This window comes from Opisthorchis viverrini (assembly GCF_000715545.1).
Source record: "Opisthorchis viverrini unplaced genomic scaffold opera_v5_235, whole genome shotgun sequence".
NCBI classification, from domain to species: domain Eukaryota; kingdom Metazoa; phylum Platyhelminthes; class Trematoda; order Opisthorchiida; family Opisthorchiidae; genus Opisthorchis; species Opisthorchis viverrini.
Genome location: NW_008751887.1, coordinates 353,108 through 366,497, shown reverse-complemented (window position 1 = coordinate 366,497; position 13,390 = coordinate 353,108). Strand labels below are relative to the sequence as shown.

General features: G+C 46.6%; 1 protein-coding gene across 1 annotated transcript in view; it reads left to right on the top strand.

Moving 5' to 3' along the window:
- Positions 1-5,386: 5,386 nt before the first annotated feature.
- Positions 5,387-13,390, top strand: part of T265_14639 (hypothetical protein) — a gene marked incomplete at both ends in the record, with an annotated part of 22,086 nt that continues 14,082 nt past the window's right edge. Inside the window, 9 exon segments of the mRNA XM_009174554.1 lie at positions 5,387-5,536; positions 5,663-5,990; positions 5,996-6,194; positions 6,203-6,373; positions 6,453-6,613; positions 6,809-6,904; positions 6,952-7,031; positions 7,073-7,132; positions 8,594-8,696. Of these exon segments, the coding sequence (XP_009172818.1) occupies positions 5,387-5,536; positions 5,663-5,990; positions 5,996-6,194; positions 6,203-6,373; positions 6,453-6,613; positions 6,809-6,904; positions 6,952-7,031; positions 7,073-7,132; positions 8,594-8,696 (1,348 nt within the window).

The window sequence follows — 13,390 nt, the reverse complement described above, 5'->3', positions numbered from 1 at the left end:
ACGGTCACCTTCAGTGGTTATGATGAACAGACGATTTTGGGTTACCCTTGATGCCAGCCTGCCAACATTCCCATGTATTGGATCACCAACAGGATTAAAACCAACTTTCTGGTCTGGAAAATGGGTGCTCATGTAAAGCTATCGTCCTGGGCACTGAACCAGGACTTGGAGTTATCCTGAACAGAACCGGTCGAGTAATTTATAGCGTCCGAGTGGGATCATCAATATGGAAACGGCATATCAGTCACCGACGGCCAACTGATCTCAAAAGCGAGAGAACAGTCATTATAGCTCAAACTGTTGCTCGAAACCTTCGTCCTTCTAAGCTCAGCACCAATACCCACTGCTTCATTTGTACTGCCCAAGACAGCTCCATTACTGCAACCGATCGGCATCATCATCATTATCAGCTGCTAGAACCGCATACTTGTCTTTGAAAGCGATAACTTGGATGTACGAGTGCCATTGATGGTGCGACTGGGCAATGTCTGACAATGTCTGATCATTGATGTGACCTGTCTCGAAGTCGCCATCCAGGGATACAGCAATGATCAGCGCAACTGAGTTTGCTGGTAATGGCTTTCATATTTCGCTGTCAAATCGTTATTTGATCTCCCCTGGCTCCTCTCAACCCTCCGCGTGGTTGTGCGAAAGGAACCCTTCGAGGAAGTCCGTCGAATGACCTACGGAGCACTTGGCCGAGCCAGCGCAATCTGTGAAGTGTAACCAATTCATCTATCGTAGGCAAGTTATTTCTTTCCAATACCACTAGACGTATTTCATTATTGCTGATCCGGTGTTCCCACAGGGCTCGAACAATGTTCTGAAGACATACTGACGTTCTCGGCGCGCAGCGACCACGTTTCTGACCCGTATAACAATATGGATCGCACCGCAGCATTGGAAACTGGACCATTGGCGTCACACCTACGCCACAGATGATGTAGGTTCAGGAAAGCTGCAACGGCCTTCCCAAATCCGAATGGAAATATCATCTTTCGCTAAACCACCGGGACTGATACATCCCCGATGCTTGTGAATAAGCTGTCTGAGGTAGCAGATAAGTTTTCCACCTGGACGGGTGTATCAGTAAAAAGGATTTTTCTCAATTTTTACGGATACAGTTGCCCAAGTGGACAAACTTGTCTGCTACCTCAGGCGGCTCATCCGCAAGCATCAGGGCTCGAACCTATTCATTCTTGCAGTAGCACTTTACACTTTGCAGATGTGAAGCGGTGGCCAAACTGTGAGGCAGAATTATTTAGGTTATTTAATATCGGTTGCATTACTACAGCATCAGATTCAAGAAGAGCTATGTAGACTGGGTACTCGATATCTATGAGCGAACCCCACGGGAAACCTTCGTCCTCACAGGCAACAGAGGCTGGTAGTGTGTCTTGCATTATCGTATTAATTATGGAGTTGATTAGGAATGGTGGAAGAGGCAGACCTGCGTGTCATCACTTGATGTGGTTAACACAGGTGAGATGGACACAAAACTGTGCGGGCAAAGATACTCCCCGGTTTCCCAGGCTGAAGAAAGGGATTTGGTCCCTTGATCCTTTGACTCAAAAGTCTGACCGACAAGGAAGTGGGAGGATGTAGGGTATTGTTTGGGGACCCTGCCTCTAGCCTCTCACTCAAATGCCTGACCTACTGGGCTGTACGGGGTAGACCTAATCCTTGGGGGCAGGGAGTAGGGCATTACTGTCTCACTCCTGACGCGGATGCGCACAGCGGGTGCCATTTGAGCAGTACGAGACCCGGGTTTTAAAAGGATTTAGACCGTACTGAATGATGCGCCGGCGGTCATTGTCCACCGTTGGGCGATTGGAGTGTGCGGGTTTTAGGGCCTACCTTTTCCAACCCGCCGTTCCTCGGGGAAGTCAGCATCATTGCTTTAATAAATATGGATATGCTAGTTGCCTGGATGGAGCATCTTACTGCCTTCACACTCCTATTGCGGAGGACAGTAGGACTTTACCCCCAGACCGCCTCGTAGCGCGACTGGTGATGTAACGGCGGATACTACTGATAGGGTATGCGAGTAGTTTGTGTTTTTTTCGAAGCTCCTCCCGCGTCTATTAGAAGACGAGGTTGATCACGGAACTGCTTTGGAACTGCTTTGCAGCGTTGGTTTACAGTTGCGTGATGATCAATGAATATCCATGAAAGTTCAAGAAGACGAGTGAATGTTCAGTTTTTAAAACTTATATGTATGTGAGACGTTTGCTTTCCTGTCCGATAGTCTGCAACTGTTTGGTTGGTGTTTGCTAATGAACGAATTGGCAGCGAAGGACTTTCCTCCTTATACCGGCAGTACGGCGTCTAGCTGCTCTTGGTTCGACTGCTCCAATTTGGCATGGTCGCACGTTGGGGAATGAGGTTTCAGCCGGTGTGGCCCGCGGGATTATTTCAGCACTCAAACCCGACCATCACATCAAGGTGGCAGTTTTAGGTCGGGGCAACCGGTCGCATCAGGAAACAGGTGAGACCCCTTCAAACTGACTAGCGCCGACAATCCTACGTCTACATGCCAAAAGAGGGAGGTGTCAGAATGGTCAGATTGCCGAAATTAGTTCCAGAATGCCCGAAATCTACTGAGACAATCAAACCCCACTAAAATCGCGGTAGGAACTCCGTCATGCATCCAAACCAGAAAGTCAGCTCAAGCAGTCAAACAGTTTAGGAACGGCCGAAAGTTGCTCATGCATACCTCAGAAGCACGACCGAAGGTAGTAAGTGTTTAGGTATTTCATAGAAGCGCACTCGATGATGATGGGTGTTCATCAAAAGCCGATGAAAAAATAAAAAATAATCATTCGGCTGTAACACTCTTTCGGTGCCTAGCTGCCATGCCGCCCGAAGGAAGCTAATCAGACTGCCGGGATCAATATAAAAAGTGCCCTCTAAACACCGCGAGCCCCCTCGTAACTTTTGCATTCGCTTGTTTGCCATAAAGCTGTTGTGTTACTTGTTGGCGAATCTTTTCTCGTTACTAAGGCGTTGGAGCATGGGCCGGCGTTTCTCTCAGAAGACCATCCTCTCCTCTCGTCATTTTCCCCTGTGATCTGCTGTTTTCCTCATACACGGGTGAAAGAATGGCTGACGCTGCTGCCCTGCAGGGTACTACTGGATCTCATTTGGAAGCCTCATGTGTTTCACAATTCTCGTTCTGTGGCGTCAGTGTCTGTTTGTATGCAATCTAGTCCTGCTACATGCATGCTCTGAACAAGGGTTCAGTCTACCACCATTTTTGATCTTTTTCCTTCTGTTGATACATTAGCCACAAACGATGGATGAATGCAGAGTTTTATTTGCGGGACCGGTTGCTAGTGTTTTCGTTAACAGACCAACCTACGAGTCGGTAGGTGAAAATATATTCTCGCGAGATCTAGCCAGCGAAGAACTCTTAGAGCGGGGTGGGGGCTTGCTTGGACTGTTGTATGAGAAGCCATAGAAGTCGGGCCCTCAACTGCTACATGCAAAAGCGAGATTTGGACGCGCCCGTGGTTCTTGTTTTCTGGTGTTTACTAGTTCACCGGATCGGGTACTTTTGGACCAGAGGTACATCGCTTACCGAGGATGCTCTAGTTTGAACTCCTATATAGCTGTGGATTATTATCGTTGGGGTTCACCGAGATTGGGTGGCACTAAGCGCTACTCGGCGTTTTGTCCGAAGATGCTAGCTATCGGACGATCAAGCAAGTCCTGTTGAGAAGAAATGCTCTCTCTTATACCAGCACTGGTCAACTCGGTAAGAGAGACCATGTATTACACCCGATATTCTAGTAAAACTCGATGGTTAACGGAGTACCTAAACCAATCTCTTTGTAACGGGACTTTAGTCTTGCATCGGTTTTGCAACGTCTGCTCGTCACATGGGGTCAACATCCTCAGTTATCTCCAAAGCGAACTTCAAGCCTCGACACCCAGTCTATCTAGCCTGCTTCAATGTCCGCCCTCTGAAGCAAGCAGGACAGCAAGCTGTTCTTACACTCACACTGGACTCACTTGTCATTAATGTGTGCTGTGTCTCAGAAACAAGAATTCAAGATGCAAGCACAGTGGTTGAGCTAACCGCTCTATCACTCTTCACTCGCTTCCGGCTACGCACCTAGTGATGCAGAGGCTACTGCGGTGGGGTGTGTAGGGGTTGGTGTCGTCCTAAGTCACCGGGCGAAAGGGTCCTTGTTTGACTAGATACTTGTCCACAGTCGCCTCTGTGCGGTTCGTCAGGTAACGTGTGTGAAGGAGCCTCACAATTGGCAAGTTGATAGACGTCTGTCTATCGTGTATGCTTACGCCCCAACTGAATGCAGCTCCGACGCCGTCAAAGACAGGTTTTACGGCTCCCTGAATGCTCTATTGCGGCGAGCTAAAAACTCAAATATCGTGGTGGTTGCCGGAAATTTGAATGCACAAGTGGACAGGCTCAGCATATCTGAGACTCAATTAGGAGGTCGACATGGACAATGCTGAACGATTGCTCCAGCTGTATGCTGATCGCAGGTTGTTTTTATGCAGTACTAACTTCAGAAATAGCGGAAATCGTTTGGCCCCATGGTGTCCTCCAACGGCATGCTGGCCACAAACTCAAATCGACCACCTTGCGATTACGCGGATCAACATTTGTGGATTTCGACCACGCACACGTCCGAATTCGCTTCTCTCTACGTTCTTCTCGGTCGTGTATGTTGTGGACAAGTCGCTTTGAAACTGAAAGACTGGCAGATCCGGGTGTTAGACGAATTTGTCGGAACCATCTAGAGTGTCTTCTTAATGCTCCACCATCCGATGTTAACCCATGCTGGGAGAAGATTGTCTCTTCTTTGCTTAGTGCTGGGAATTTCGCCTATGGCACGGTCGCACTCAACTCCTGGACGGTGAACGTGGAACTCTTTGTGGCCTCGAAGGTTTACAACTGCATATATCCTCTCAAGCGCCACCCAGCTCCTGGATGACCTTCCATCCGAATGGTTCCAAGGTGGGGGTGAAGTCCTCAGTTAGCGCTTGTATGATCTATTTGCTTGCGGCTGGGTAAAGGAGTCTGCCCCAGACAACTGGGGAGAGTCAATGATAGTGCCCATTTTCAAGGGCGCGTAGTGAGTGTGGTAACCAAAGGGGGATCAGCTTGACCTCGGTGGTAACGAGACTGATGGCGTCACTTGCGCTCCGTCGCCTTACGGAGGCTCATGAGACCGACTCGAGAGCAGCGAGCGGGATTCTGGCCTGGTAGAAGTTGTGTTGATTAAATCTTCACACTCCGTCAGGTGCTAGAACGACGCCATGCGTACAAACAACCCACAGTTTTAGTGTTCCTGGATTTCCAAGGCGCATTCGAATCCGATGACCGGCCTGTTCTCCTTTACAAGATTGCCCACCCATGAATGCACAGGCAGTTCGTGAACATAATACGTTCTTTGTATTCTCAGATTTCCGGACGTACGAGAGTAATGGAGTGCTCTCCAAAAGCTTTCGTATACAAAGCGGTATCCGTCAGGGATGCCCACTCTCTCCATTCTTTTTTTATTTCGTGAAATGAAATCAATGAAATCTTGAGACGAAGGAAGGTCTTCAAAATCCTGGTGTTCATATAGCCTGTGACGAAAACCTTGTGGATCTGGAATATGCAGACGACATCGTTCTTATCTTCGAATAGGAGGAGAATGCGCAAGTACTTCTGGATGAACTGACCAGTCATCCCGTCCCTTATTGTACACTTTGCACCCACAAAGTGCTAGGTCGTGCTCATGGACACGCGCCACTTACGATCCAGGGAGAGGTAATGGAAGTTGTGGAGCATTTTACGTACCTTGAAAGTTGTGTTAGTTCTGATTGTAAAGTGACAGATAAGGTCAATGCACGAATCTGCAAGACTCGGGCCGCGTTTGCCCATTGGAGACACCTATGGCGTCAGAGTGGTTTATTTCTGAATCTCAAGGGACGTATGTATCAAGCTACAGTACGGGCTGTTTTATTGTATAGACGTAAGACTTGACGAGGCAATCAGAAAGCGAGTTTTCTGCGCATTCGGGACTTCCATTGAAGAATGTGTCCAGCACCAGAAGCTGCGTTGTTTGGGATATGTGTTGCTTATGCCTAACCATCGTTTCCCGAGGAGAGTTATGTTTCCCATGTCCAACTCAGAGTGGCATAAGCGGAGAGATGGGCAACCCGTGCCTGGCAGTGTGGTATGAAGGAGATTAGGAAACGTGTGGGTGCTGTCGGTGCTACTCGCTTTCCGGGATAGGGATCGCGTGATCCCCATTGCGCCTGGTAGGAGACTATGCAACACATGGCTTGCAACCGATGTCAGTGATGACCTTGCTGTTCATATCTGTCCACATCGCCTGAACGACTGTCTGGAGGTGTAGACACCTCGGAATGATTGTAGTGAGCTAGTACTAAGTCGCTTACCTGTCCAAATTTATTCTTTTCTTTACAATAAGGCTTTTAAATAAGTCCTGGTTGTACGGCGGTGAAGCATCGGTGTTGAACACTGATGTCGATGATGATGATAATGATAATCATCTGTTGCATACAGACTATGAAACATACCGGTGGTTCGGTTACTTGATGGGCGTCTTTCTGTTTTGTTTGCATCCACCCGGTTTTTGTTGATATATAAATTAATCATGCTTATTGTTACTCGTTTTCTCAGTCTTATAGGTAACAAGCCCGGCTTGTGATTCGTCCATTTTAACCTGGCCATGGGACTGAAAAGGAAGGCATCTGACAGAGCTTCTGTATCGCTCCCATGCACCGAAGGTATGTGCTGTGCTCGTAGTGTCACTTTTCTTTCTAGACCTCAGTGACGCCAGTGAAACTGACGATGCTTACGAGGAGAAGGTGCAAGATTTAAAACGTCAACTGAAACAGTTGGACGATAAGACACACCCTGGTTCGTTTCTGGCACATTTGTTTATTTTCAATCTGATATTTTGACAGACTATTTGAAAGTCAGACGCAAAGCTGAAGCTTGGTTGAACGAGGAGAAACAACGTGTTCAAATTCTCCACGAACACCGGGTAAGTTTGTTCCGCTTTCATTCGACGGACGGGTTCCACAGTTGGAAACTATAGCTCGGGAGTATAAGAAGGAAATGGAGGCTTGTGAACGTGATTGTGAGGTAACTCGTCACGTTTTGTTAGTCTCAATCCACTTGCTGCATAGCTGGAAAAACGGCGCATTCAAGAATACCTTGTTTCTCTATGCGAGGAGCTGAAGCGACGTCTTGAACACGACAAGAAGAATATCGAGTTAACTCCTAGCGGGGGTGAGTGCTATCTGTATATGCATTGAATAGTTTGCTTAAGAAAGCCACTGCCTACAAATGTTTAGGTAAAAATAGTTATTTCCAAAAATGGTCCTTCGGATGGGAACGTGCTCCTCGTAGTGTATCCCAGTTACCCGTCAGCATGTGTCTCGTGTACCTCCCGAAAAGAGGCAATTGTCAGAGGAAGCGAAAATCTGGTTCTGTGTCGCTGCAACTGGTTGTTCGTAGAATCAGGTCATTGTTTTTGTAGACCTAAACCAAGTTGCCGATTTTTCACTCCTCTGTTTATATCCGGCTTGTTTAGGCTCGCTCTAGGGAATGTATGGGTATTAACGATAGTAGGCGGTCCTAAGTCCCAGAACCGTGGCTACCGTTCTGATTTACTTGAGACTTCTAGGATGCCTTAACCTGAAAAAGGGTGGATGAATGTATTTCATCCATAAAATCCGCACACTCCAGCCGCCATGTATTGTTCTACTTGCTTAAAAAACGGTGGCATTCAGAACCAGCTAGTTGTCTTATTCCCTGCACCTCTGGGTCAGGTCACAAACAAGGAGGTCAGAGTGTTTTGTCATTCACTTCGTATAGGGCCTCCCAAGACAGCCAGAACAAGAGCAACGTTGAAGCATCGTGTTGAACACTGATGTCGATGATGATGATAATGATAATCATCTGTTGCATACAGACTATGAAACATACCGGTGGTTCGGTTACTTGATGGGCGTCTTTCTGTTTTGTTTGCATCCACCCGGTTTTTGTTGATATATAAATTAATCATGCTTATTGTTACTCGTTTTCCCAGTCTTATAGGTAACAAGCCCGGCTTGTGATTCGTCCATTTTAACCTGGCCATGGGACTGAAAAGGAAGGCATCTGACAGAGCTTCTGTATCGCTCCCATGCACCGAAGGTATGTGCTGTGCTCGTAGTGTCACTTTTCTTTCTAGACCTCAGTGACGCCAGTGAAACTGACGATGCTTACGAGGAGAAGGTGCAAGATTTAAAACGTCAACTGAAACAGTTGGACGATAAGACACACCCTGGTTCGTTTCTGGCACATTTGTTTATTTTCAATCTGATATTTTGACAGACTATTTGAAAGTCAGACGCAAAGCTGAAGCTTGGTTGAACGAGGAGAAACAACGTGTTCAAATTCTCCACGAACACCGGGTAAGTTTGTTCCGCTTTCATTCGACGGACGGGTTCCACAGTTGGAAACTATAGCTCGGGAGTATAAGAAGGAAATGGAGGCTTGTGAACGTGATTGTGAGGTAACTCGTCACGTTTTGTTAGTCTCAATCCACTTGCTGCATAGCTGGAAAAACGGCGCATTCAAGAATATCTTGTTTCTCTATGCGAGGAGCTGAAGCGACGTCTTGAACACGACAAGAAGAATATCGAGTTAACTCCTAGCGGGGGTGAGTGCTATCTGTATATGCATTGAATAGTTTGCTTAAGAAAGCCACTGCCTACAAATGTTTAGGTAAAAATAGTTATTTCCAAAAATGGTCCTTCGGATGGGAACGTGCTCCTCGTAGTGTATCCCAGTTACCCGTCAGCATGTGTCTCGTGTACCTCCCGAAAAGAGGCAATTGTCAGAGGAAGCGAAAATCTGGTTCTGTGTCGCTGCAACTGGTTGTTCGTAGAATCAGGTCATTGTTTTTGTAGACCTAAACCAAGTTGCCGATTTTTCACTCCTCTGTTTATATCCGGCTTGTTTAGGCTCGCTCTAGGGAATGTATGGGTATTAACGATAGTAGGCGGTCCTAAGTCCCAGAACCGTGGCTACCGTTCTGATTTACTTGAGACTTCTAGGATGCCTTAACCTGAAAAAGGGTGGATGAATGTATTTCATCCATAAAATCCGCACACTCCAGCCGCCATGTATTGTTCTACTTGCTTAAAAAACGGTGGCATTCAGAACCAGCTAGTTGTCTTATTCCCTGCACCTCTGGGTCAGGTCACAAACAAGGAGGTCAGAGTGTTTTGTCATTCACTTCGTATAGGGCCTCCCAAGACAGCCAGAACAAGAGCAACGTCTTGGAATCAAACTTCACCCTCTCCCACAGCATTGTGGATCAGGATCTTGAGTCAACCACCTAAGGCTGAATAAGGAAGCGGGGAAGCGTCGTTCGCCATTGTAACTCTCTTCACTAACCCCTACGAGGATACAGAGGATACACGGAAAAATAGCAATGATGGACTTGGGAGATGCATGCTTATGAATAGTTGGAGGTTGTAAGAGTTTGGGACCACCGAAAGACAGAGTTCTGGAGCCGTACTGTTGTGGGAAAATGGGGCGAACAAGCGTTCTGGTTCTGCGGTTGGGGATTGAAATCAGGTGGGGGTGACGGATTTAATCGGTGGGTAGCCTGTTTTTTTTTACACTATTGCCTTGGTCTATCTCAGTACATCTGCCATATCGTTAGTTTCTCGATTTGAAGACTACTTTTTTCATCGCTGTTTTATCTTGGTGAGTTTGGTGAGCAGTATTAGTGTCTCATGCTAATTTCTGTATATACTCTTGTACTCATAATCCCCGTAGAAACATCATTAATGAAGGCTTCACATTCTCGAAAAATGGGAATAAATAGTCAGCATTTTGTTGTTTATTTCCGTGTGGATTTGTATCCTTTCTAGGTAACCAGTATCACTCCGTATATGGTGATAATATAATAATAATAATAGTCGTTCAGCTAAAAATCCTTTCGATGCCCACGCCACCCGAAGGAAGCACGAGGGCTGGGATAGTGACAGGTTGATCGGGTCTAAAAAGAAGCAGTCGAGGTGCCGGGACTGGTTTCGAACCACGTAACTTCCGGCCAATGAGTTGGCTTTTTAATCACTGACCTATCTGGAGCTCGTGTGTGATGATATTTCCTCTTTTATCGGAGGGGCGTTCACTTAATCGTGTATGACGGGAAACGTCCCTTCGTAATCAACAAAGAAGAGGTATCTGTCCAGAGATATCTCTTCAGGACCATTACTATACTTCTGCAACTAATCGAGCTTTGCTGTTCATGTAAAGCTTATAAGATGCCCTGCATGGGGAACTGAGAGTACGAGGGACCGCCCTGGTTCGTGTAAATATTCCCGTTTTAAATCAGAATACGAAAGTTTGCGAACAAATCGTCATCAGATCGCCAAATGCTACAATTAAATCTGGAATAGTGTCATAAAGGTGCTTCACAACAGGCATAGAACAAGGATATTACCTGATTAGTTTGTTTCCGGGGGACCGTTTGGTTGGCCAGAACAGTCTCAAGTCTTTCGTATGCCCTTGATACATGTGGGACCAGCTAACCGAACAGCAATCGCCTCGGCTATTCCCACTTTTCCTTGGTGCATGACTTTAGACTGATTTGCTATCTGGGGAAATGTTGGTAGCTCAGGCAGCGTAGATGATCTTTGATTTGTTTGTTGAACTAAGCAATTTGATTTCACTACCAATCTAGGTTACATCATCAGTCCGTTGTTGTGGAGCGTGGTGGTACGTAAGTAGTTGTAGCCTCTAAATGACAACGATTCCACCAGATTGGTTTGGTGGTTGTTATCGACCAAATGAACGGCAATCGCACTGGTCACGTGTCTGTCCAGACTAGCTCTCAAGCAGCTTGGCCTGTGGTCACAAATTCTCTCTGACGGGCAGCGAGTCATGTGGCCCACATGGTTTGCTGAACACTGGCAGACAAATAAAAAAATCACATTTAATGCATGACGGACTGGAAATCTATCTCCAAAATTGATGTCGAGCATTGAAGTGCTGAAGTCTGCATTGATCGTCTCGAGGCACAGGCCAGGTGACGGGTCAACGTTTCGGAAACTGTGTCGCTCTTACTGTGAAAGGCAGGTTTAAATGGGCCTTTCTCAACTGATGGACTTCCGGGGGGAGGGTTATACTAGGTCATTGATTTGAGGTGTCTCTTTGTAAACTGCTATGGATGTCCGTTTTGTGTCAGGCTTTTACGCACTAGCTGCAGCTGGGCATCCGACAGATTCTACATGTTCTGCAAATCAGAAACCTTATTAACTTTTTTATACTCGGTGTCCACAATGCTGCAAAATTAGTATACTGGCGTGACCACCTGAATTTCCGTACGTACTCCTCTTTAACGATCCATTTTGTCCTCGGGAACCGGAACGAGTTACTGGCTTCTAAATCCTCAGTGAAGCTGAGTGTAGTTTGAGTGGAGGTAAAAGATTCAAGGAGATTTGTCACCGTCATATGGGATTCTTAAATGATAACAATACCGTCATTTGGATGGAGATTTCGTACCATAAGTGAAGCCAATCTGTGCAGATATTCCATCCGTATTAAAAATCACCAACAGTTGACATCTCACGAAGCTTCAGGGAGTCCCGATTCACGACCTCCGAGCCAGTAGTTTGAACATTTGGCCGTTCGGTCACGAGCAGTGTGGTTAGCTTGCACTTAGACAGGATATAGCGCCAGTCATCCTTCAGCCATGAAGTCTACCTAACGTGGTCACGTGTTGACTGACTGGATCATCGAGTGACCACTACTCAGATGGGATTTTTAATCATCGGGTCAGTCATCGCGTGACCACATGCTGTGGACCCCATGGGTGAAGGATTAGTAGCGCTATATCTTGTTTAGGTGTGAGGTAACCACGTTGCTATTCCGCAACTCCTTACGGAACGGTTAAATTTTCAAACTGCTAGCCAAGAATTCGCTGGTCGGAAATTCTTTAGAGTTTCGTGAGATGGGCACTGCTGATGACTCCCAATATTTGTGAAACAGCTGTACAGTTCTTTGTCTTCCAACATTGATTTCTTCGCTTACAGGACAGTCTCCACTAAAAATTCACAAACCTCCGCTCACTACTGACAAAATTATCGTCCATGTAACGTCTACAAAAGGGCATTTGTTCAGGAACTTTTTTTTATAACTGCATTCAAGCTTGCTCACAAAAGGTCAGCTACCCTCGGACCGAGCGGTCAACCCATCACAACTCCTGATGCCACTGAATAAAAATCAAGTGTTAACAGTTGGTCGTTGGCATGTTCGCTGAGCTGGGCAATTTGGTTGCAAACGTTTCATCACCAATCGAGGTGACATCATCAGTGCGTAGTTGTGCGTAGCGGTGGGTTAGTGGTTGTGTTGACAGTCTACAGTAAAGGTAACTCTGAATTCAACAGTTGTAATAGGGGACCGATATTTGGGTTGTAGACAAGGTCGCCTATATAATCGCTTGCTTCAACTAAAGAAATACTGGTGAATAGGGTTGAAATGTCTGCTTTGTGTCCGTGTTGCAGCTCATTTGCCTGCTACCAAGAGGCATTTGCCGGTGCGACACTCAAAGCCTGCGTGATGCACCCGTCAGAAAATCTATCAATAGAAGCCGTCTAGACAGCTCTAGTAGGTATGATAATCCGTTAGACTAACCTTCTCACACCCTGTCATTGTGCGTTTGCCTCCAACTCTTGCAATTCCCTAGTCCGTATAGCGAAGGTTAAATTCGTCAACTGAAAGACTTCAACTGTGAAGTTTATCCACTAGGACCAATTCCTTCTGTAGCCTATCCAGATCATCATCATCATCTGTTTGGAAAGCATGACATCAGTTTTCAACGCTGATGCTTCGCTGCCGTTCAACCATGATTTATTTGAAAACTTTCTTGTGAAGTGGACACAGGGGACTTACAGCTACATTAATACAATCATTTCGAGGTGCCTACATCTCCAGACCGTCACGAAGAGACTGGACCTTACCGTGGTGTGACGGTTTGCGCACCTCAGCGATCCATTGAGCTATACTGGAGAGTGTCTCGCGACACTCACAGAGTCTCTCATACCAGATTGGTCAATGGTTAGAGGTCTGACGAACACAGTCTCATGGCCCTCCATGTTGGGGGTTGGAACATGTGGCGACTTGTTCCGTAGAAATGGTAATGCATTTGCATTTCCCGCCAAACACCGCTGCCTTGCGGTGAGGCTTTTGAGCCAAAGGCTTTGGTTGAGGACCCTAATCGTCCTCCTGTCTAGGTGTGGGCGCCCTGACAGTATCCCAGCCCACGTACAACCATGAATTGCACATACACAAATAAACTCATGCCACATCGGCCGTCGCGTGGTGCCATCAGCCGGGTCG